Source organism: Excalfactoria chinensis, chromosome 2 (genome assembly GCF_039878825.1).
Source record: "Excalfactoria chinensis isolate bCotChi1 chromosome 2, bCotChi1.hap2, whole genome shotgun sequence".
In the NCBI taxonomy this organism is placed as follows: domain Eukaryota; kingdom Metazoa; phylum Chordata; class Aves; order Galliformes; family Phasianidae; genus Excalfactoria; species Excalfactoria chinensis.
This window is the reverse complement of record NC_092826.1, coordinates 15,199,075-15,224,817: the sequence shown is the minus strand read 5'-3', so window position 1 is coordinate 15,224,817 and position 25,743 is coordinate 15,199,075. Positions and strand designations below refer to the sequence as shown.

General features: G+C 38.6%; 1 protein-coding gene across 5 annotated transcripts in view; it reads right to left on the bottom strand.

Moving 5' to 3' along the window:
- The window catches only part of CSMD3 (CUB and Sushi multiple domains 3), a 496,245-nt gene extending 472,549 nt beyond the window's left edge, over positions 1–23,696 (bottom strand). For all 5 annotated transcript variants that reach the window (XM_072330149.1, XM_072330150.1, XM_072330151.1 and 2 more), the window contains exon 1: positions 23,260–23,696. In XM_072330149.1, coding sequence (XP_072186250.1) covers positions 23,260–23,437 — 178 coding nt within the window. In that variant the 5' untranslated portion in view covers positions 23,438–23,696. The remainder of the gene's footprint in view (positions 1–23,259) is intronic.
- Between the last annotated feature and the right edge of the window lie 2,047 nt (positions 23,697–25,743).

Genomic DNA, 25,743 nt, shown 5'->3' with positions numbered 1-25,743 from the left:
CTGGTCTAAGGTCACCAGATATTAGATTAGGAGAAGATGTGGCAAATAAGCAATTTAAAAAGTGATCATTCTTAGAGAATGCTAAAGAATAATAATAATAATAATAATAATAAAGAAATATGCATTATTTTTTAATAGACTGTTCTTCAAATCTTGCATATATACTATGAAAGAACACTTATTTGTAAAATTTGTCAATTCTAGTGACTCTCATATATCCAAGAAGAAAAGAATTTTCCAGTGGCTTTGAATATCACTGATAAATATCACAGATAATTAGTATCATTTAAAATTTTAACATAGTAAAAGGGATAATATTAAAATGTTTCAGAAACAAAAAATGTAGGCTTGTGTCACTTCCATTTTATTATTACAGTATTCTGGTTATTTTAGATAGCAGATCAGTACTGAAAAGTTCTATTCAAAATATTAATTAAATTAAAAAAACAACAAACAAATAAGCAAAAACTTCTTGTAATCATTTCCTTACACATAGTTTAAGAGCTAGCTTGTTCCCCTTGGTATACAACCTGCTACTCCTTAGGTAACATAGTTAGCATTTAATATTTAGTCATGCAAAACTTGCCTTAACAAAATTGTGGATGACATCAAACTGACTGGTGCAGTTTATGAAAGAAGGAAAGGGTGCCATTCAAAGGGACCCAAGCAAGCTTCCATAGTGAGCCTGGGTGAACCAAGTGATGTTCAAAAACACCAAATGCTGGGTGTTGCACTTAGGTGGGGGATGTTACAAACATATACAGACCAGGAGAACTCACTGAAAGCGGCCCTGCTGAGGATCCTAGTAGATGAAAAACTTAACATGAGATGGCAGTGTGAATTTGCAGCCTGGAAACCCAACTTTATGATGGGCTGCATCAAAAGAGGGGTGACCACAGAGCATGGGAGGTGATCCACCCTCTCTACTCTGCCCTCATGAGGCCCCATTGGAGTATTACATTCTGGTCTGGGGCTCCCAGCACAAGAAGGGTGTGAGGCTATAAAGAGTGTGTCCAAAGGAGGGATACAAATACAGTCAGAGTTGGAGCACCTCTCCTACAAAGACAGATTTAGGGAGCTGATCTTGTTCAGCCTGGAGAGGAGAAGGCTCAGGAAACGACTCACTGCAGCCTTCCAGTAATTAAAGGGAGCTTAGAAGCAAGAGGGAAATCAACTTTTTGCGCAGGTAGATAAATGATAGGACAAAGGGCAGTGATTTTAAATGAAAAGAGAGGAAATCCAAATCTGATGTCAGGGGAGAGATTTTTTTAGTGAGAGGGTGGTGTGGTGCTGGAACAGGCTGCCTGGAGAATTTCTGGATGCCGCATCTCTGGAGGTGTTTAAGACCAGCCTGAGTGTCTGATTTAGTGGTTGGAAGCCTGTTTACAGAAGGGGAAGTAGGTGAAGTCTCTTCCAACATAAATCATTCCATGATTCCATTATTTGATGATTCTATTATTCTATGATTCTATTACAAAAAGGTCCAGCACTAATGGAATCCAAAGTTGTGGCTTCAGCTTAAGCAAAGTCTTCTGGAATGTCAGCTGGGATTTCCATGGTCTGGAAATCCAGATAAAAATTGTCTAGATGCTTTCCTGCAACCTCTTATAAGGAACTTGCTTTAGCAAGAAGGGGTTAGGTTTGATGGCCCCTTTCAGCTTATCACAGAATCATTCTGTGATTCTGTGATAGGCCGCAGTGCAATTTTGAAAAAGGCATTACGTATTATCTACTGAAACAATGGAACTTACTTAACATTCAGATTTTCATCAGTTCTAGAAATTTGCCTGAGTCATTAGGTGCCTAACTACCTTTAAAAATCCCGCACACAGCTGACTTGTAGAATAAGTCTGTCTGTTAGTAATAGGTAATAGGTAATACTTTTCCCTGATGATGCTGGTATCAAGAAGAATGCATTAAAGATTACAGCAGAGCTAGATACTATGGATGTGGCTTGGCATACCAAGGCATAAGATAAATTATTAAGAAATGGAATTACAGAATACTGGGCTATACCAGGGAAAAGAACTGAAAGAATCTCAAAGATTAAAGAAAAAAAAAAAAAAAAAAAAAAAAAAAGAAACAGGAAAAACGAAGACCAAAACCTTGTCAGCAAGATCTTTTGTCAAATGAGCTGGTCTGCTCACTACAACATAATTAAATAATACTAGTAATAACTAACAAAACTAAAGCTTGTTAATACAGATTATTGGAAGGAAGCTTATCTCTTGAAGATTAAATGAGACAATTACCAGTTTCATATGAACTGTTTAATTTTGTTTCGCAATATATTTTAGGTCCTTTAGCTTGCTCATATTAGTCTTAAGTGTATTAATATAAAGCAATGGTTAACTCAGTGTGCTTCAAAGATAACTTAAACATTATCTCACTGCTAACAGCAAGGGTCCAAAACTTTTCAATATAAATACTAATAACTCAGATTATCATAGATATTTTTCGGATAGTAAACTCAAAAAAAAAGCATATAAAACTGCCATAATTGCACGTTTTCCTATTTTCAAATTTTGCAATCAAAGTGTTCTGCAGGGTATACATTAACATTTTCTATATTAGAAATATAATATTACCATCTGGTAATGGTAATATTATACCATTGACATGAATATCATTGGCATGAATACCATTGGCATGAACATAATACCAATGGCATGAAAACCAGTCCAGAGCCTACAGAATGTTGGTCAAGGTAAGAAGGAAATGATGTATGATGGAAATACATTTATTCTTCTGTAAACTTCCTTAGAAAGTCTTTTTCCAGCTGAAGACATTCAAATAGACCTCCTTCTGCTTTAACTTTGCTGGGTTGAATGATTTTGCATTGAGATCCACAGATGTCTCCCTGAAGCTGCAGTTCTCCATTATATCTCAGCATGTCTTCAGTTCAGACATTGACAATAATGAAGGCACTTGTAACTGTACATAGTTTAGCTTTCTTTCATTATGTTCCTCTTTGAAAAAAATCATCTTCCATTTCCTTACCATTCACATGTCCCTCAAAGTACAAATGACTTCTTACAATACAAGCACAACATAGTAATATAGTAATGGATAGGAGCAAGGAGACCCGTGAACATACTGAAGAAAAGAAGCTGGCTACTAGGGAAACTGGCCTTCGTCATGACTACATTTTCTTGTTCTTCTCTAGTGGAGGGGAAAGCACAGGGACTATTGCCAAATGCATTATGAGCCTGAAAAAATTACTATGAATTTTAGGTGAAGTTACATGGATAGTAATATTGAAGATGTTCTCAAGAATTTTCTATGATGTGAGGAAATGAAGAGTTGCACTTTTGTTGAACGTTTGTACTACTTCTGTCTTTACTTTTTCGATTAAATTGGTACAAGTTGGTAAAACTTAATAATTATGAGTTGCTTATGTTCTTACCACTGTATAATTTTGCTCTTACATTCAAGGGGGGAATAAAAGTAGAAAAAATATATTTGTTATATTATAAAACAAAACATTAATCAGGAAATACTGATAGAGTTGGCAGTCTTCATACAGGCTGTAGAAAACATCACAAGAAAATGTGAAGCATAAAGAGGATAATTTGAAAATAATATGATGCTTATATGCAAATAAGATGTTGATGATCTTCCTTTTCTTACAGTATATCCCACTAATTTGCCACAAGGCTATGCAAAAAGCAATAACAGTGAACAAGCATAGTAGGAACCTTTGAATGTTCAAAGGGGACGTTCAATCATTTAAAACTCACAATATAACCTAGTGTGAAATTGTTATTATGTGGTGGGAAATGGCCTACTTAGCACAGAGGATGCTTCACTCTGCATGGCTGCTTTGTATTCTACAGAGAAACAGATGGCATTCCCTGCAGATCTGCTTGCCCCACGCAGGTGGGTGTCTAAGCTGGCTCACAATCAGATAAACCTCACTGCTGAGGGAAGAAAATGACGGGAGGACATCAAATAATTGTATTTCTTGCTGCTGAATTACCCTTTGCATGGAAGTATCAACTCTTAACACAATGCCTGGATCTCGTCTGGAACTGAGTTTTGTTTTTTTTTTTTTCACAAAGATTCATATGAAGCTGTATTTTAAATATATATTTTATGAAAATAATAGTAAAATTAAACCCAAGTTTTTATTTGCTGAAGAGAGGAGGTTACACAGAATCAAGGACATTTCAGCTTCTCACTCTACACTACCAGCCAGAAGGTTAGGAGTACAAAAGGAGCTGGGAGAAGACAGAACCATTAGCTGACCTAAACTGGTCAAAGGGATGTTCCATACAATGACATGCTCAACAATTAAATCTGGGTTAAAGAAGAAGGAAGAGGAGATGTTCTGATCAATGGTGCTCATTTTTCCAAGCAACCATTTATAATGATGAGACATTCTCTTCTCCTTGGTGACAGGAGATAGGATGAGGGGAAATGGCCTCAAGTTGTACCAGGGTAAGTTTAGGTTGGATATTAGTTAACATTTCTTAACAGAAAGGGTTGTGAAGCACTGGAATAGGCTCCCCAGGGAGGTTGTTGAGTCACCATCCCTGGATATGCTTTAGAAGTGTTTGGATGTGGTCCTCGGGGACATGATTTAGCAGAGGGTTGTTAGTTAGGGTAGTATGGTTAGGTCATGGTTGGACTCGATGATCTTCAAGGTCTTTTCCAACCTGAGTGATTCTAAGATTCTATGATTCTAGGTGTGGCTGAACATCTGCTTGCCAATGAGAAGTAGTGAATGAACTCATTTTGCTTTGCTTGTGTATGCAGCTTTTGCTTTACACAATAAACAGCCTTTATATCAACCTGAGTTCTCTCACTTTTCCAATTCTCTCCCATCCCAATTGTGGAGACTTAGCAGTATTTGTTTGGTACTTAGCTGCTTGTCAGGGTTAAACCACAAAGCCCAGTGGATCATGAAGTATGCAAGTGCAACAAACTGAAATTGAAACTGTCCTTTGAATTTGTCTCTGGAGTCAAGCAAGAGCTAGTTGTCCTAAATGTGCACATAAGGATCATTCGGTTCTTTTTCCTTTCCAGTCCCAATAGAGGAAGTCATCCACTGTTTGTGAAAGCTCAGGATTATGCCCAGGAAAAGAAAATCTCCAAAGTTCTTCTTAACTAGGAACAAACCAACTAACCAATCAATCAAAAAAATAACACAAGGATTATTATTACTACTATCATTATTATGGGAACAGTAACAGAAATTGTCTCAGTGGCACTGCATAAGCCACTCCTATACTCAGAATTCTGAATTTTACTGGGGAAGAGAAGCTACACAGGAAAGGCAAAATTAAGTTACTTAAATTAGATAGAATTAATTAATAACCTATAGAACTATTTTTCAATATGTAGAAATTTATCATAATTACTTCTGCTTTTCCTACTTTTGCAAATATGCAATGTTTTTGTTTTTGTTTCTTTGTTTGTTTGTTTTTCCTCTGGTTTGTACTTGAATATTTGAAATTCATAAACAAGAGACACTGAGGTTCTACCCTTTGTCTAATCTTATTATTAAAAACTTAGCTGCCTTTCTTCACAGAATGCATTAATGAAACACAACAAAATAAGTAAAGAAATAGGTGTAAATTTGGGAACAAGTTCTTCAATATGGTTTGATCTTAAGCTGGAATTTTTACATTATCTTCACTGGAATTGGACCACCCATCTTCTCAGAAAAGCTAGATGACATTATTTGTTTTTTTCTATTTTGTCATTTATGTGACTGAAAGATATATCTTACAACAAAAATCCTACAAAGAGCATATAAATTTATTTTCATGAATTCATTCATTAATTCAGTAATTAATTAGGATTATATCTGACCCACTAACTTCAATATGGCATATATATATTTTTGTTTGTTTGTTTGTTTGTTTCTCTAGCAAAGGACAAGAATACCCTTGAATCCAGTTGTTTGATAACTGTAAAAAACAGAAGACTTCAAAGTACTATTCAAACTATCATGTATATCCTGATTTTTTTACAGTCTACTGGTAAATTAGAAATGAAAGTAGTTCAAGTTTTACCAATCCACCCAATAAAGTTGTTTAACGGAGAAATTGATTTTTGGTCACTGATCATTACCTATAAGAAATAAGTTATGTTTTAATTTGGGACTGTGCATTTTGTATTATACCCATATATATTAATTTTGTATTCAAAGAAAGAACTAAGCTAATGAAAATTCTGTATGGAGAGGACTCCAAAATAGCAGTTAATATAACTTTGGCAACAATAAATCAATAATGATAACCAGGCCAAAGAGGTCTCTATGCTTTTGTAACATCAGAGAAATAAAGAAATTTTCAATCTTAGAGATTACAGCATAATCTGCAGAGTAATGACACTTTTTCTTGAATCTTATCTAGATGATTTCTCAGCTTGCTATAAACGCAGATGTTGCTAACATAGAACTGGGCATATATTAACACTATAAATACCTAATTTATGCAAAATATTTGGTAAAAATGTGCTTGATATTATTATTTTTTAACAGATATGACCAATTCTGAATACAGTTTAAATATAAATGTGTGTTACTACTCTTCTATTTCGAACCAAAATAATGCCAAACAGTACTAGAAGTTACAGAATTGCTATGATCTTGCATTAAGTATGTTGAGTATTTTTGTAAAAAAAACACAAATCCAGAAGTATACAAAACCTATACACTTTGCAACATATGTGATGGAACAATTATGAGTGAAATTGTCAATGTTTCTGTCCTTTTTTGGTGAAGAGGAAAAGTCTTCTCTGGCTTGACAGATGGTATTAAATGTGATTTAAATAAGATTTGAAGAAATTATACAGGAGTTTGTTCTAGTTTAGAATAATTGTGTCAACAGTCACAGAGAAATTATGAAGATGCTGAGTGTTAGTGCATCTTCTGAGGGAGAGCATTTCTGTGGAGTACCTTTACTTCCCATGTCTTTCTTACTTTCATGAGTGCTTCTACAAACTGTGTGTTATAGAGGGAGATGTACCAGTAATGTGATTAACTGTGAAATTATTTTATTCTTCTTTTATTCTCACATCAAAGCAAGGAACAGAATGAGTCACGTGTGTTTAATAAAATCTTTTACTCTACAGTACCTGGAATATTTCCTTTTCTACCATTTGTTACAAAACTAATACTGTTTGGCTTCATAACAGGTCCAGATAACCAATTTTTGTCCCTTTGATTTTTTTCTTATAAGAGAGAAATCTAAATCTTTTGTACAGCTTTAAACTTCTCTAAATTCTGTTCTGTACTCCAGTTTTCTGTACTTATCTCTCATCTTGAACAAAAAGCCTTCATTTAATCCTTCAAACGCTTGCAACATCCATAAAACTTTTCTTGTAGATTTCTCCAGACTTGTATTCATCTCCTTGAGTTGAATGTATTGTATTGTTTATCTAAAACGTTTCTATCAACTCTAAATTAAATTGCAGCTATCTTGATAAGGAGGTAGTTTCCTTTTGTTTTTGTACAGCACTAAGGAACTCTTCCTACATGACAAGCACCGCCAACGCAGATGTGCAATTTATCATTCAGCACTATGTAGTCAACACACCTTCTAAAAGAGTCACTTTCCCTTAGTATTAGAAGCAGTTAACTTTAAATTAAGCAGAACTCTTATTTAATAAATCACATAAATGCTCCTTAGAATATTACGAAAGGAAATATAGAAGGATATTTAACATACTTTGCTTAGAGAATATAGAGAGCAGACTGTAATAGCCCAAATTGGAATTAAGCCAAGAGATTAAGACTAATAACAACATCCAATGAAAAATACTGTTCAATTTTTCAGGAACAGAAAAGCCAAAAACACCCCATCTGAATGATGGCAACTGTAACAGTCCACTATCCCTGACACCTTATCTGCATTCGTAGTTAAGTTCAAATTCTAGAAAGAACTTTACTTCCAGTTAAATCACTTCTACTTACTGCAACTCCAAAAATAAAAAAAAATAATTAAAAAAAAAAAAAAAAAGAAGTGTCTTTTATGAATGTATTCAGCAAAATAATTCTACTTCAGAAGCACAAGTTTTTTGATTCAGCCCACAGAGTACTCATGAGTCTTCCGTGTAGTGGAGAGGCAACATGTATAAGCAGTCTTCTTCTCCAGTGGTTTAGGCTTTTGACCTCAGGAGGTTGATTGCTTGTAAGTCAGATGTTGCAGTACTGTGGAGAACTTATTGCTGCTCCTTTGACCCTTCTTTCATAAGATATCAGGACTAAGACAGGAGTTCAGAAATGTAGGTTAAGTCTCATGTTCCATGTACTTCATATAAGAGAATTCAGCTCTATTAGCTTGTCCACAGTTAATGCTATGAGCTGGGATTTCTGTTGTCTTGTAAACACAAAGCTCTCAAAACAGAGACCCTCTTGAATTTATAGCTTACACTCAAACATCATTTAGACATCTCTTTCTGATTATAAGCCCAACCTTTTGTACTGGGTGGGGTGGCCAGCAGGGACAGGGAAGTGATTGTACCTCACTACTCTGCCCTTCTAAGGCCTAATCTGGAGTACTGCATCCAGGCCTGGGGACCCCAGTACGAGAAAGTCAGATAGCTGTTGAAGACGGTCCAGAGGAGAGCCACAAAAGTGACAGGAGGACTTTTCTAATTTTGTCACCTTGAGCATACAACAGACTTTGATAAGACTCTTTAATAAATACTGTGGAAGAAAATTAGTTACCACAGGATAGAAAAAAATAAAAAAGATCATTTTACATACTTACATCTGGTTAAAGGATAAGACTGAGAGTAATGTTTAGCTACATACTTGGACAAGGAAGATAAAAGTGAGTTCCTCCAGGATCAGTGATGGGATCAGTTTTTGTCCGCACCTTCATCCTCAATGGAGCAAAGAGTGAGCAGGGAAAGACTAGGGATGATGTTAAGGTCTTTTCTGTAGACAAATGATTTGCCATTACCGAGGAATACCAGAATGCCCTCTCCAAAGGGCATTACTCTCATAACTGAAGAAGTGAGTTTTAGTGTAGATTAATACTCGTATAGGGAAGAAAAAAAGAAATGTTGAACTTGGAACTTAAAATTTTAGTCCTAAACAGTTATTGTTATTTCTCTGAAATCATCGACTTACCATCAGCAACTGAGCCATTCCTTCCACATCTCCCACAGCATATTCAGTATTATCAGAAAGTGTATTTATAGTTAGACAAGGTGTCCTCTGTTTCCTACAGAAAACTCTGACACACCCATTTCTTAAGCACTGTCTGGCATACTAGTCTCTACATCTCAAGAAGAGCAGAGAATACACAGAGATAAAGAAGATTAAAGAAGATGCAGAGATAGGCGGGAAGCTGATCTTGTAACTGAAGAAACTGCTTTATGAATAGTGATTAAAAGTTCAGGATTGTTTCTGGAGAACATGACAGTTTGGAAAGAAGATATGAGAGTTCCTCTGTTTTATTGCAGTCTACTTTATTTGAGTTTTGCCAGACCTTGCTGTGAAAACTCTGGAGAAACAGATTTCATCCTCACTGCAAAAAACAGAGGCCAAAAATCTTAGGGGGCATTATGTTTAGATAAGGAGCTACTATACCATGTGTTGGTTGTTTTGCAGGGACAGCTAAGAGCTCTGGCCAGTACACAGATATTGTGTGAAGATGGGGCATGTCTGTTATATCTGAGTCAGCCTAAGCTGTCTACAAAGAAAATGTTGTCTAGAATTTCAGGTAGTTAGAGGCTAGCCAAGTCTAGGAAGACTTTCAAATTAAAATATAAAAGACACTGAAAAAAAGAAGTTTCAAAGAATCTTAAAGCCTCTAACGATGATAGATAATGAAGTTTCTAAATTAGAGAATCCAGATAATTTGCTTTCTCTCATTTTTTCTTATTATTTTTCCATTTCTATTTCTGAACAAGTTTCTAAAATATTTCTTCTTCCTTTTATTTCACTGTAGTTTTGGTTTATATATTTGTTTCTTGATGTTTCGGTTTTATTCAGAAATATCAAATCAGTGACAAGTATACTCTATTCTAATTCCCCAGTGCCACATTATAAATGGTCAGCTTGGATCTGTTCACTCATACCTTAACAAAAATTTGACCTAAATTTAAACCTTTAAACCTAATTAGATGATTTTACTGTTCCACAGAAAAGACTGCATATTTTTGTTTTAGTAATTTCTTGTCATTTTGCCTCCATAAGTGAATGTCTAGAAGTGAATACAGCATTGCTACAGTTCAGCATTTCCACTATGAAGTTACTTTTTTTTCCCTCTTTCAAGATTTTATATACGTAACTCCATTGTGAAAGATTAGACAGATAAAGAAGCTTTCAGCAGAATCACAATATAGGTAATTATGGGTCTGTCAGCATTTTCATTATGAACACCATTTAGCATTAAGGGCTTAACGTTTTTCAGTCATTTCAGAAAATGTCAAACTGAAGGCTGGCACACAGATTAGCAGTCTGAATGCAAATTTGTTTACACAAAATATTTAAATCTGCTCAGCTGTTTTTGATTTAGAGATCAGCCAGAAACCTTAAACTCCAAGGGTTTCTCGTGTGTTTCTGCCAACTACTAGAACAGTTGATAGTTAAAAAATGTAATTTGTTAATAAAATGTAGTCTTATAGTCTTCTAAAGTTTTTTAATGATTTACTTCAGACTTTAAAAGAGAATTTAGAATTTTCACTCAGTTTGCAGTTATTTCTCCTGCCATATTTATAAATGAATGGTGAGTTACAGCAGGATTCAGGAACCATTACAAAACCTGCTACTAGTCTTAAAGTCTAAACCAATTTGGTTTAGAACTCTCTTACCATCATATGACAGTGAACGAACAGAAAAGGACTGAAGCCTGTACGAGTTTGAAGAGTGTCAAAAATTTAACCTATTATCTCTTATGCTATTTTAGGGTACTGTCAAAAAAGTGTCTGATGGAATTCAGTTGTTAAAGTTTTTCAGTTTCATCAGTTTAGTCGTACATGCTATCAAAACTTAAGTAGACTTGTAACATCCTAAATAGATTCCTCTGTACTGAAAGGGATCTTTGTTTGTTGTAACAATCTGTTATGTTCTGCTATATGTCTCTGAGAAATCTTTTTATTTTAGTGGGGACAGATTCTTAATTAATCTTCTAGTAAATATTCCAATATAGTTATAATTATATGTATAATCACTCTTGTTCTACAACACAGAGTTGAGAAGTAAAATCTTTTGATTATAGTGATTTACAGCTACCATTTCATACTTAAAAAAAAAAAAAAAAAAAAGTTAAAAGCATAAATTAAACTATGAATGGGAACATTAAATAAGAAAATAATAATATAGAAGGAAATAACAGAGTTTCAATTACAGCAGTTCAATGATGAAATTTCAATTCATAAAATTTCAATGATATTTAAGATACTGATAAGAGATGAGCAATAAGGAAAGCTTAATGACATATCTTCTCAACAACTGTGCAGTGATCCAAGAGTACCTGACAAAAAAATGGAAACAGTCTCAAGCAGTCTGTGAACTGAAAGCATGAAAAGGAAAAATGTGTTACAAAAGAGATGGTCCCAATAAACTGTGCAAATTAAGAATCAAAAGAGCAGATGAAGAGGAGGGAAATAAATAAATAAATAGATCATTTAAATATAGCCAAATAGGTTTGTTCAAAGGATATTCACAAACAGGATACAGTGTGTCAGCTTTAATAATAAATATTCTTACAATAATGAAACAAAAGTTCCTCAGAAAAACACATCTCAGATGACACACTAAAGTACAGCTATAGCTTCATACTATTTTTTGCAAAGTCTTTGATGATTACTCCATGGGGGTTGTGTTTATACAATAGATTTTTATTATTATTATTATTATTTAGGGTTTTGTTTTCCTTGCAGTTACCTCAAATTTACCCTTAATTCTAGCAGGCAATTCACGATTTCTAATAATGACAGAAGTTCTACTAAGCAGATTTTCTCCTTAGCTGAGATTCTCTGAATTTTCTCTGACTTTTTAAATAAGCTATTTATAATAACTCTGCTGTCAATGCATTTCAAAGAGGTGACCAGAACAGGAGGCCCCATAGGGAGCAATTTGGAAGAGTAGCTTTCACACGTTTGCAAACTCTCTTGATTTCACTGAAGTGTTCAGAGTTGGTTTTAGAACAAGTACATAAAATCCCAACAATTGTGTCTCTATGTCTTTTTTTTTTTTTTTTTTTTTTTTTTTTTTTTTTTTTTTTTTTAACTTAATTATTTGTTTATTAACCTAAGAAATAATTCTGTGGACTCTGAAGTTTCGGATGACCAGAGTTAACATCAGTAAAGAATATTAATTAAATAAAATACTTCTTGGATTTCCAGTATTTGTGAAGTATACAAATTTTAACTATCTGATTCTGCAGCATTTATCTGTATATAAGCAAGGGTTTTGTTTTCATGTTTTTAGAATGGTTTGATCATTTTATTCGTATGTTTGGAAGTTTCTTTGAGGTAAAGCTGCACTGTTGTTTTAGTTACCAAAAGATGATTTTGTCCACAGACACAATAAACTAAAGAAGGTGAAAACAAGTTTAACTGCACCCCTACTCTTCCAGTCTTGCCTTCTTGCAGACAAATTAAAATCCAAAGAACATTCTAAAAGAGGTAATAAACCTACTATATGATTGCAAGGCAGGAAGAATATTCAATATCCTAACATTTTACTTTACATAGTTATTACTTTGGGCCACAAAAGGATTTCACTTATGATATAAAAACTGAAGGGAACTTTCCATATTCTACTACAAGGTCAATCTTTTTGGAACTTCTCCAGTAGTGCCTGTGGAGTGGGAAGAGGGTTAAGTATGGGATCACGGAGGTTGCAGAGGAAACGGGAAAATTACAGAATCTAACTGATAAGCTAGAATTTCAGTGTCAAGGAAGATACACAGATAGAACTTAGACGCATGCATTTATAAAAGTTATGCAGGAAGGAATACAGGAGTCAGTAGGGCTGCTGAACTCATACTATATTAAACACTGATTCTATTGCTCATTACTATTTCAGAGTAATTACTTGCAGAAGTTTAAGTCTGTGAGGATGTTTACAAAAATCGCTGTCTTACACAGTTGATTACTGCAACTTTCCACTGCTGACAATGAAAATGTCAATAAGATATATCTCACCTATTTGTCAGGGGAAACTTGTTATCCTTGCATGGCAGAATTTGAGATTGCTAGCACTTTATCTGTGAAAAAAGAACCACAGTAATGCTATTTCTAATATAGTGTCAATGCAATCTTTCTTTTCACATAAAGGGGCTGAAAATTAAACTTTCTTAAGAATGCTGAAGTACTTTGGTGCAATATTTGGCCACTGAAGTATAATAACATTCACATTCTTGCAAGATGTCTATAATTGCTATATGGAGAAGATGGTTGAATTTATGATATGTAAAAGTTCGTTAAGTAGAATCTATAAAAATCTCAATAGAAATATTCTCCTGAATGTCAGAGGTATTTCATTTCCCCTGGAAGGAGTTGCCAAAATTGAAATAAAGGCTAAAGAGGTGATTGCATAGTCTTTGAAGTTAATAACTGTATGAATTGTGTGAGGGAAATGATTGCCCCACTTTAAAAGAGCTCACAGAAAGAAGCAGTTTTCAAAAAAGAGAATTCTGGATAACAGTGGTAGATATATTGTATAGTAATGTAAAAAGAGAAAGTAATGATTCCTATTTGTTTTTAAACTGAAGATCACACTGAGTATCACAGAATCAGAAGGGTTGGACGGGACCTCAAAAGATCAAGTCCAAGTCCCCCTTTCTAAGCAGGTACCTTGCAGTAGGTCAAACAGGTAGGTGTCTGGATAGGTCTTGGACAACTTCATAAAGGAAACTCTGCAGCCTGTTCCAGTGCTCTGCCACCCTTGCTGTAAATAAGTTCCTTCACACAGTTTTAAATGGAATTTACTATGTTCAAGTTTGAGGCCATTGCTCCTTCTTGAGGAGAAATACACAAGATGAGCAGAGTTAAGAATCAAGAACAGATTCTCCTTCATAGTATACACAGCTAGAGAAGACTGATACAAGAAGAATGTCTGAACACACATGCTCGCATATGTTCATGTGTGTGCCTGTGTTCTTCTCTCCCACATGTGTGGAGGTGCATGAAAATGGTAGTTTTTATTTCAGAGCTGACTGACTTGAGTATGTGTTGTGCCTGAAGACCTTATTCTTATTTTTCTTTGCTCAAGAGTTTGGTAACTAGGTAGACCTTCCAAAGACAAGGATTTGAACTCTCATTTTTCAGTCTATTTTAGCTCCTGTTACTCTGAAATGGTAGAAAGTACAAAGAACAAGCTAGCAGAAATACAACAGCATGAATATTAAATCTGTTCCCTGTGTTTTTGACTCAGTTTTGCCATCTAATTTAGCATTTTCAAAAGTAACTATATATCTAGAACTTCTGATAATCCAATAAAAATAAAATGCATTAACTATTGAACTTGAAAGCATTCGAATCAGGGATCTGTTTTCACAATTGCTCCCTGTTCCATTGCAGCTATCAGCAACGTTCTGCGAATTCTGAAATGTTTTGCTGGAGAACAAATATATAATCAGCCATGTTGAAACCAGGTTGTAAACTGGCTGATAAAATCCATGAGCATTTCATGGTTTCAAGGATTACAGCAGGCACTTTGTCAGTGTACTACTATTATCATGAACTGATGGGCTAATCCCTAGAAGTGCTGACATGATGATCAATGAAATGTAGAAACAGAATCTTCCAGCAGTATGCAAATATATATTCTATTGCCTTTAAACAAAATTATAAACAATTTCCTTTTGCAATGTTTAGGTTTATAATGCAATGTGTTTTTCAAATGCATTTTTTGTTGAAAATCTCTAACATATTGTGAAGTACCTCACCTTCATTATAATTCATATTTCTAAGTCAAAAGAAATATATGCAAAAAAATATATTGAAAAAAAAAATGCAATTCAGAATTCAATAAGAAAAGAAGCAGAGGCAAATCTACTCTCAAAGGTCACGTTCTGGATTTTTTCCCATATTCTTGCCTTCAATGGACTCAACAACAGGCAATTTAGAAACTCCCTTTATACTCTATTTTATGACTTCTGTTCACCTTGGAACAAATCAGCTATATATAAAAATGCAACTTTCATTACAGATTCAAAAAATGTTTTTTAAAATTAGATCAAATTCAATGCCAAAATAAAATTGCACAGGAATCAAGGAGACTAACTACAGTGAAGTTTTCCTTCTGGGTCAGATTAAAACAGTAGACCAAAAGTCTTGTAATTTGAATGCGCCATCTCAAAAGTATGCTAAGATAAGAATATCTGTAATCTGCATCTATGTAGTTGATTTTAGCTAGGAACCCTGACCTGCACTTACAGATATCAACTAGCTGTGTTTCACAGTGATTCAATAAGAAAATAATGATCACAGAGGGGCTGTTTAAAGCCACTGAAATGAAGTCATTTCTGAGATATGATATGTCTGACTCTTTACCTGATAGTAGCAATATGAAAATAAATAAAGAAATATATATATATATTATATATATAATGCTCTACTATATATATATATAGTAAAGCATTACTTTTTTTCTGTCTTTTAAAGGTGATTCAAAATTTTTGTTCCACTAAAAATAATTTTATTCAAGGTCAGGCTGGATGCAGCTCTGAGCACCCTGGTCTAGTGGCTTGCAGATGTCAGGGGAGCTGAAACTAGATGATCTTTGAGGTCCTTTTTAATCCAGGACATTCTATGATTATAAAAAATGTATTTTGGTGAAACATTCCTAAATCAGTGATGATGTATAATTGTGTTGGTTAATTATTAATGTCCTAGGATGAGTAACTAGTGCTACTAAAAATATTTTCATCAAGATTTTCTCTTAATGTTTGCTGGATATCACCACTTTAATCTTCATTTCATTGATGCAGTCAAGTATAATTTCCCTTTGAGACTGGGAATCCTCAAAAAGGTAAGAAGTAATGAATTTTGTAGAAAGAACATCCAGTTCAAGTTGTTGCCTGCACTTTTGTAAGCTAACATTGCAATCTATTGTATATCTTCAAAAACAAATACATTATTTCCATTCATGCTTATTAGATAACTATTTGAACATGCATACACAATTAAATAGAATTAAATCACAGTCTACAATACATAGAGGTATAAAATTATTAACAGATGAAGATACAGGAAAACATAAAATAGTATTCAAGATCAGTAGTGGTGATCCATCATCTGTATGATCCATGCAACTAGTTTCCAGATTCCTTTAGTCCTACAGTAAATATAATCTGTGTTATTTATAGGGCTCAGGGGTCAAGAATTCATCACCCCACAAATTCTTTCTGTGGTTAAATAACCTTACTTTTATGTATCTCATTTCTCTGATGCAATGAGAATATGGCACATTATGTTATGAATTATTTTGTAGAACTAAAGAGAAAAAGAATGGGATGTTTGTCTTTATATGTACATGCTGGCTGTCTCCCATCTTTCTCTTTGACAATACAATTATATGAGGGCACCAGTTCCACTGGAATCCCTTTTATGCCACTCCCCAAGCCTATGAAGCTTTTTCTCTATGAGTAACAGTGTTCCTAAACCTATAATCATAACCATTCTAATATTTCAGACCCTGGGAAGGAGATGATGAATTTCCACCATTTCCTTCTTTGACATTTACAACATTATTCAGCACTTCTAATGCCAGGATTATAGAACTAACGTAAATCTGAAATGATCTGTAAAAACAAGGTAGGGGCTCTGAATACAAGTATGCCCAACTTCCCCACAAATAAATAGTGGAATGTAAACACCTACAAAAACTTGTATGTGTGCAAGTTTATGTTAAAATATTTTTAACTGACCAAAATCTTCATCCTTCCCAATGCCCCCCCAAAACTCTGGATAGGAAGCAGATGTTCAACATATCCTAATACTACTAGGCATTTTTTAAGAAGGGGATGTCATCTTGTACATTAAATATCATGCATCTTTCTGTTTAATTCCAAGATCATTGCTAAATATTGTCTCTTGAATCTTTGACAGATGCAGCTTTGAACAAAAATTGTACAACTTCACTGAGAAGAAAATGTTCTTTAAAGAAGCTGCTTGGAAGGCAATTCTTAAGGCCCGTAAATGTTTTGGAATTTTGCAATAAACCTTTGCAGGAAAATTATTCAATCATAATGATGAGATAGATTTGTTAGTCATTCAACAATTACTTGTATTATATGCCTGTGCTATTTGTTATTTAAACAGTGCTTCCTGAGAAGGAATGCTTTAAAATGCATACCAAGAAAAATGCAACATTTTCAACTATATTTTCTGCTCTCAGATGTGTCTTTCCTGGGAGATTGCGTTGAGTGTTCTAGTTAAGTATTTTCTCCCAGAGGCTTTGTTTTATCACTTCAACCTTAACCATTATGCACAGAAATACAAGCTGTATGTTACTCATCATTAAGAAGTTGAGTGTGACGCTTCACAGCCCTGTAGGTTAGATTGGAAATTTTCTGTTAGTGGGGAGGAGAAAATCCAGTGTTTGCAGCAAATCATAAAGCCTTTCCCATTCCAAAAAAATTCCAATTCATGAGATTCTATAGATTTATCACTTTACACATAACTGTAATTTGCTTTATAGACACTTTCCTTTGATTCGTACTGCATCTCTGTCGCAGCATTACAACATCAGGCGCTCTTGGCCTTGCTTCAAAAGTGTTAACTAGTTCCCCAGGCTCTTACTGGAGCCAGCTGGAGTTGGAAATGCTCAATACCTCTGTAAATCAGATAGATTGTGTCTAAGATTAAGCATGTAAGGCTATGTTATTCCTCATAACCTTTTCGCCAAAATGGTGTTCTAATCACATAAACTGAGGCATCCCCACAGGTTATTTCAAAATCTTTTAACATGTCTCTTAACAATTTTTTGCTTTTCTTTTTACTAGAACTATGTACATTTGCATTTTCAGTAGTTACAAATTCCAAATTTTGGAGGTTAATCTATGTATACCATAAAAACTCTTAGTATAATATAGCCAATTTAAATGCAGATTTCTGTACTATTCAGTGTTTTCAGCTAGACACAATTTATAGAATGGAGAATGTATGTGAATGCAGAAGTAGGAAACTGCTGGAGAATATTTGGAGGCCAAATGTACAAATAACTTAAAAAAAAATAAAAATAGGAAAAGAATAGAAAGTGGAAAAGGAAAAGAGAGAACAGCCAAATAAGTGGATCATTGGCAAGTCTATATCTCTTTAAAAATGATGTTCCAAAAGCTTGTGAGGCAGCTGGGCTGCTGAAACCTGAGATGATATACCAGTCATTTTGTACTTGCTGTGTTTCTCATCTTTCCCTAAACTGCTGCTAATATTCACTGCTGGAGGTGAAGGACACTAAGTGAGACAGGCAATTCATCCTACTTGGCTTGTTTTACTTCAAATAAACAAGCAAGTGAAACCACGTAGACCTGCTATGCTTTCAAAAAGGAAAGATTTGAAAGCACATCCAAGGAGCTCCTTATGTCTTGTGGGCTGGTGTTTCCACCTCGGGATGTTGACAACTGAGAAGCAAAACATGTTTCTCTACAGCCTGCTTGGTTGCTTGGAGCTCCCATCCGCTCTTTGCTCTCAGAAATCGAGTTTTTGTTGTTGTTGTTATTGTTGTTGTTTTTATTTGTTTGTGTGTGTGTGTGTGTGCGTGCGTGCGTCAAAAAACAGAAACAAAACTCAAAACCCTAATGCTATCTCAGAGAGGCAGACAAAAGACTTGCAGCAGTCGCTTCTCTGAAGAAGAGAAGCCAAAGGGCATTTGCTTTCAGAGCATTGGGAAAGACTATGGAGGAGCGGTCTCCGCGGGATGCACTGCCGGTGCCGGTACCGGTGCCGCTGTCGGTGCCAGCAGTGGTGCCGTTGCGGGTGGAGCTGCTGCCGCTCACTGCCTTTCCACTGTTGCTGCTCTACATGAAAAAGCGACGACTGCAGGCGACGTTCCTCCGGTGCCCTTTGCGGGTCCCTGATGTCAGCAGGCGGGGAATAGAGAAGCAGACCCTACTGCTGCTGCGAGGGGCTGCTGCCCTTCCCTCCCCCTCCGGAGAAGAGGAGCAGGAACTGTGGCTGAGCGGAGGGTGTAGTTTAACCCTGAGCTAAACGGGAAGATGGTAGCTGGGGTGGGTTAATTTTGTCTGCAGCCCCGCAGACCTATGCAGCTCTTAGTGATGTGTGGGAGCCTGTGGGAATGGGGCTCTGCAGAAGGACTGAGCATGTGCTGAGGAACTGAAAAGAAGGAAACCGTTGTCCCTTCTGTCAGCGTTTCCCAGCTTCCCTGCATGCTCATAGACACACACACATGCAGATACAGCAATGACCATCTGGAAATGTGGCAACATTAACCTACTGTTACTTGCCAAACCATTTCCGCTTTGGGGACACAGTGGGGAAGGCCGTCTGTCAGGAACCCCACAAGCAAGTGACTGGAAGGGAATCATTGGGAAGGATTGCTGGATCCTGAAATGATCTGTGGCAGAGTGGGGTTGGGGTGGGAATGTGGGAGAAAAGGAACTGCAGAAGGGCTGGAAAGAAGCCGGGTACACTCTTTGCTAAATGTTCTCTCGTGACAGATACACATCATTTGGAAACCCTGACCATTTTCTCATCACTTCTTCTGTCTATGAGCCATTTAAAATTTTACTGCTTCATCTCCTTTTTATTTTGAAAGCCACCCTTGTTACACTTGTCACAACTGCAGTGGGGGAACAGAGTAACAGCTGCAGAGGAAAAGCCAGACAAAGACTGAGCATAGCTTTCTGCTGTCTTGGAGTGACAGCTGCACAGAGGAGATGGAAGTGTGTGATGGTCATTTTGTTTGGCTTCCTCTGGTTTCCTTCCACAAACAGGTCACAAGCATTTGTAAACTTTGTTTGAGTGGAAGAAACTGCCAAACTGAAAGCGTAGTGAGATCAGTGATTTCTCCCAAAGTCCAAAGAGGCAAAGCTCGCTAAAGCTGCCTGCTTCTTTTGTGCCTACAAAAGATCTGCCCTGAACATTAAAGTTTTTAGCTTGCTGCTCCTCCTAGTTTGATTTGTATCACCCATGTCCAACTGAAAATTATTATTTCTTCCAGGGGGAGGAAGGTAGAGAAAGGAAAAGGAGCTCTCCTATGTGTCTGCACATCCACTGGGAAGAGTTCAGCATCCACCCTCCCCTGCAGCTGTCCAGGAATGAATCTGGTTAGCACTTCCTTGTTTTGTTTGTTTGGTTGGTTGGTTGGTTGGTTGGCTGGTTGTTTTTATGCCTTCTCTCACTTTTCAAATGGACCATTTCTTTACTCTTCTGCTCTGTGTCTATCCAAGTGAGATTATGGTGGAGACTGATCCAAGGCATAATTGGACACTGAGCCAGAAATTAGAAGTTTTTATGTGTAATTCCTTATTCTTGTCCCTTCACCAGCAGTTGACAATTTACTTTCTCATTCTTTCTTCTCCCTTTTCTAACTTTTTCCAAGTACTGTTGTAGGATTCCAGCAAGGTATGAATTTGCAGATTAACATGAAGAAATTCTGCATCTATCAGAACATACACAAGGAAGACATGAGCATGGCTGCATAAGCCTGCAGGGAAGATAGGACAGTGGTATAGGTATGGGTCAAGACTGCAGAAATGGTGTCAGAAGGCTAAAAAAATTAGGAAGGGCCTGAGATGTAGATACCAAAAGAAAACTGCAGAAGTGGTCTGAAGGACAGAAATCTAAACAGCAGTTTGGGTATTTCAGTGTGATGCTGGACAGTGTGGTAGAGGTGATTAAGCAGCCAAGGGTATGGATGAGAGCTTGTATGGGTGAGGTGTTGTGAAAGGGCCTTGCCAGACAATGGTAGAGCAAATGCAGAACCTGGGGACTTTGAACTCAACATCTGGAGTACTTTAAATGGGCATGTATTCATTCATTGTTGGCCTCTGCCAAAGTTTCTGGGAGCAGGAGCTCATGCTGACACAATGGGAATGTAAATCAAGGTAATACGTATTCATCCACAACAGTGGGGAGAGATCTATATATAAATGCCCGGAACAGATGCAGTGCTGCAGTGAATCTAAGCCAGCTGTACGGAGCCTGGCTGCCTGAAGGAGCCCTAGTCCAGGATGTGAAACTCAAACTACTGAGTTCCTAGCTGGGAGGATTCCCAGTCTGAGGTAAGCCTATGCAAATTGCAAGGCTCAGCATAAGGGAAACTCAGGTCTTAGGAAGGAAACGGCTTCACAGCCTTGGGACTGTATACGGACAGGAAAATAACGGACCATTTTTGTAAAGTCTGCTTTTTCTCTTTTTGAGGGGCTGCTTTAGGTACATAATTCCAGCTTTTGCTGTCAGTAGCTTTTTTTTTTTTTTTTTTTTTTTTTTTTTTTTTTTTTTTTCTTTGCTTTGCTTTGCTTTTTTTCCTTTCCCCTCTCCTCCCCTCCTCCAAGGGCAAGACAAGCGGTTTCTCAACAGGTGTTGAGGAAACTTGCACTGCTTCCACGGCCATGGCAACATGGGGAGAACCGCCCAAGCCCTGAATTTTGTAGGATGCTGCCGCCCTGCGACTCGTGCTCGCAAAGCAGCTGCTTCGGCTGCAGCCCCGGAGCCACCAAGCGCCTCCACACCGCGCCCGCTGCGCTCCCCGCAGGCGCCAAGCCCGTGGCTTGCGAAAGAGACTGCCTACATGGAGGGAGGCGGCGAGGGGAGGCAGGGGAAAGAAATGCCCCCAGAGCCTCGGAGTGGGTTTGTTCGCAGACCTCAGCAGAGGCTGCGTCTCGCTCTAATAGACGCAAGCGGGGAAAATGCTGCCTGTAATTAAAATGAGCCATTAGCATCACAGGCAAGCACCTCCGCCTCGGATCCCGTATCAGGATAATGTAAAAACCTTCACCCCGGCCTCTGTGCAACACGAATTATCTTTTCCATGAGATGCAAATTGGGAGACAAGCAGCTGCGAAGCTCTACAATAAACTGTTTCATCCAAGGCAGAGCGAGCCGGCGAAGGCACGCCTTTGAAAGCCGCCCCCCCATCCTCCCCCCCGGCTCATCTCCTTCCCACCCGTGTAGGCAAGCTCCGTAGGCGATAAGCAAGTGTAAAAACTCGAAGAGGATCGATAACGTCTGCAAAATATTCTGTGAGAATGCGAGTGTGGCGGGGAGGAGGGATGGGGACGAGGAACGGGATAAAAGGGTGATTAATCAGCTATTAATCACTGGCCACAAACAAGGGGAGATTATTTCGGGTAGGCGCAGACGACTATGGGGAGTTGCAGAATAAATCCCTTCACTGAAGGCACGCGTGTTGCTATCAGCACTTTACCGCTCAGCAATGTCCATGTAATACTGGCGGTGCACATTATTTAAGCCACATATTTCTTTCCTCTGTATCATTTCCCTTAACTGTCGAGAAGCACAGACTTATTGGAGATGCCGCTAACTAGCAGCTTCCTTTCTGTCCTCCTTTCATGAACACAGAAGCAGGAAGGAAGCAAAATATTCTCCTGCCTCGACAAAGAGGGGAAGAAAAAAAAAAAAAAAAAAAATGGACACACACAGACAGAAAAAAACACCTAAACCCCAAAGCCCTACGCACAAGGGGGAAAGAGACCAAAGGAGGGGCGAGAAAAGGTGTCGTTCTTTGCACCCAGTGATAGACCGTGCCTTAAAGGCTGAATTGCTAACATACCTTTCCGACAGACAGGGAGCTCTGCATGCATACAAACAGCGTGAAGCGCATTTCGGGCAGTGAGACGGCTACGCACACGCTGAGTCCTCCGTAACTTTCCCCACGCAACGGGTTAAACTAATAAGTGCATCGATACAGGCATTCCCGCAAAGAGCTCGGTTGCTCGACCGAAAACCAGAAATGTAGGTAATCCCTCCACAGCAGCACCACCATCACCTTACAAAAGTCACCCGGTGGGATTTGTTTGAATATACACTAGTTCCAGGCTATATGAACCAACTCACGTCTCCGTTTGAGCATACTGCAAGAATATTTATTGAGCCCCAGCTCAGCCACTGCATTGAACGCCAAGCCTGGCAAGCAAATACATTTCCTATCTCTGAAAAGAGATCTGAATCAACTCATTCTTTCCTCCTTCCTTTAGCGATCATTTATCTTTCCATTGCAAAGTGCCCAAGGTAAATGCATAAAATAAGAGAGAAACATATTTTTTAAATATACCTTTGCATACAAAAAGGCGAGAGCTTGCAACGCCCTGACCAAAAGCAAAGGACCCCTAAAAAAATACCCCTCGAATGCTACCCTACCTTTCACACACGAAACCATCAATAAAAAGACGAGGTTCCAAAATGTAAATCCACTTTTAATCTCCATTTTCTTCACCAGGATGAAGTCCAGCCGGCCACATTTAGTACATCCCCTTTCCCAAAAGTCTGCTAATTTCGATTCCTTTGCACGAAATTCCCCTCTGCAGATCCCTTTCATATTATTCTGGAGAGCTCCTAATTCCTATTCCTTGGCCAGGCGCAGCGGAGTTGTTGCTGTTGATGGTGCGCGGTCACAGCTCGGAGTGAATGGTGTTTCTGGGATACCACAGCAACCTTGACGAGGACTCAACCATCTCTCCAACGGGGGCACAAAGTCTCAGCTACTCTCGATCGTGTCTTTTCCTTCCCCCCACCCCCCGCTACCCCAACTCCCTGCGCAGCTCAAACCCACCACAACCCTGCCCCTTATAGCATCCACCAGGAGCCACGGGAGAGCATCTTAAAGCTCAGACGCTCTCTAGAATAAAACTCCAAACAATATTTGCTATTGAGATTCTCCCCCCGCCCCCCTGCTCCCTCAAGAGGTTCAATTCTGCCTAGGAAAACGCCTCGAGAAATAGCAGTGGCGAGGTTCCGACAGCCTCAGGAGAAGCCTCCGGGAGCCGAACCGGCGGGGCTCGGCCATCCTCCGCGGCTCGGGAAAACAATCACTGCCTCGTTATTAGGAATTCACGTGCGGTGCTCGGGGCTGTGACCGTCACCGCTGACACACACATACACACGCACGCACACCTCTGGGCACACACCTCACACGACAGCGTGTGCTGCTCTAAGGGGGATTTGCAGACTAATTGCTCTCCGCAGAGGCGTTAATTACAAAGCAGATTTTGGAAGGGAGGCGGTAGGCGCAAGCCCGGTCCCCGAAGACAGCGGTCGCAGCTCAGGGGTGCCTTTGCCGCCGCGGGCGAGGCGGAGCGGCACGGCCCCGTGAGGGAAGGAGAAGAGGCAGCTCCACGGGCCGAGCCGAGCCGGACCGAGCCGGGCCGGGCCGGGAGGGGGCTGGGGCGGTACAGCCGCGGCTCCACCAGGAAGAGCGATGGCGCCACCTAGCGGCCACGCTGCGGGGCCGCGCCTCTCCGCGGGGGCTGGGGCGCAGTGCGGGGGGAGCCCAGGGAGGGGCGGGGGTCTGCGGGAGCCGCGGTGCCGGCTTCTCTTGGCTGCTGGGCGCAACGAGCGCGGGAGGTGCGCGGGGCTGCGGTGCTCTGCGTTGTGGGGAGCTTACAGAGGGGACGGGGGATGTGGGCGGGTGGAGTGTGCGGGTGAGTGTGGTGGTGCGGAGGTGCTCCCGGTGTGCGAGTGTGTACGGTCTGAGTGTAAGGATGCGCCATGCACACGTGTGTGTAACGTGTGCCTGCGTCCTGTGGATGCTTGCTTGTACCTTTGTGTGTGCATTTGGGTGTGTATGTGTGCACTGTGTGTGCATGTGTTGCTGTGTGTGCAGTGTGTTGCTGTGTGGGAGAGGGCGCGTTTGTGCTCAATATATGTGGGTGCAAGTGTGCCTGTCTGTGCATGTGTGGATGAGTGTGTGCACTCTGTGCACCTCTGTGCATGTGTTTATGTATGTGTGCAGATCAGTGTCTTTGTGTGATTCTGTGTGTACTCTTTGTGCACTTGGGAATGTAAGTGTGTGAATGTGCATGCCTCTGTGAGTGTGCGTGTATACGTGTTAGAGCAAACATTTATTTCTGTGTACATGTGTATAACTGCATGTGTTCTTACATCTGTGAACATATGTGTACCTTTGTGTGAACACATGCTTTTATCTTGCACACATGTGTATGTGTGCATGTGTGTACATATGCATGCTTGTGCAGGAGTGCACAGATAGACTCTTAAGAGAAGTGCATGAATACATGAATGTGTGAGCTGGGAAGTTTGGTGGGCACTCATGAAGCGAAAGTGTTTTGTGTGACCATTCCATGGTTTGAATTTTCCCATACTACACAGTGGTGTAGTTTGTTGTATGTATATGAAGTGTGTGTGTGGAAATGTATGCCCGGATACTGTCATGAACAGGCACTTGGAAGTGAAGCAAAGCTTTCTCTATGTATTTGTAGGTGCATATATGAATTTGTATGAATGTGTATTTACCTGCATATGGTTTATATATGTCCAGTAGTACAGCAGTGCCATAGGAATAGAATTGAAGGAATGTGGAAGAGTCATGATTCATTCCTAAGACACAGATATGAAAGAGGAAATTTTCATTACAGTGGATGTTCACCTGTGGTTACAAGGTGAGCAGTATGTGCTTGTCCTCCACCCTTATGTACTTCTCTGCCCTGTTTCAGTGAGACCATCAGCCTTTATTAGAGACTGGCCTCACAAATGGCTTCCTTGTCTTTGTAACTGCAAGTTGCGTGTAGCTGCTTTGAGAAAGGTATATCTAAAGGTATGACACTAACCAACCGCACTGAATCCATACTGGTTTGTCTGTTGTGGAGAAACAAAAATACTCTTTTT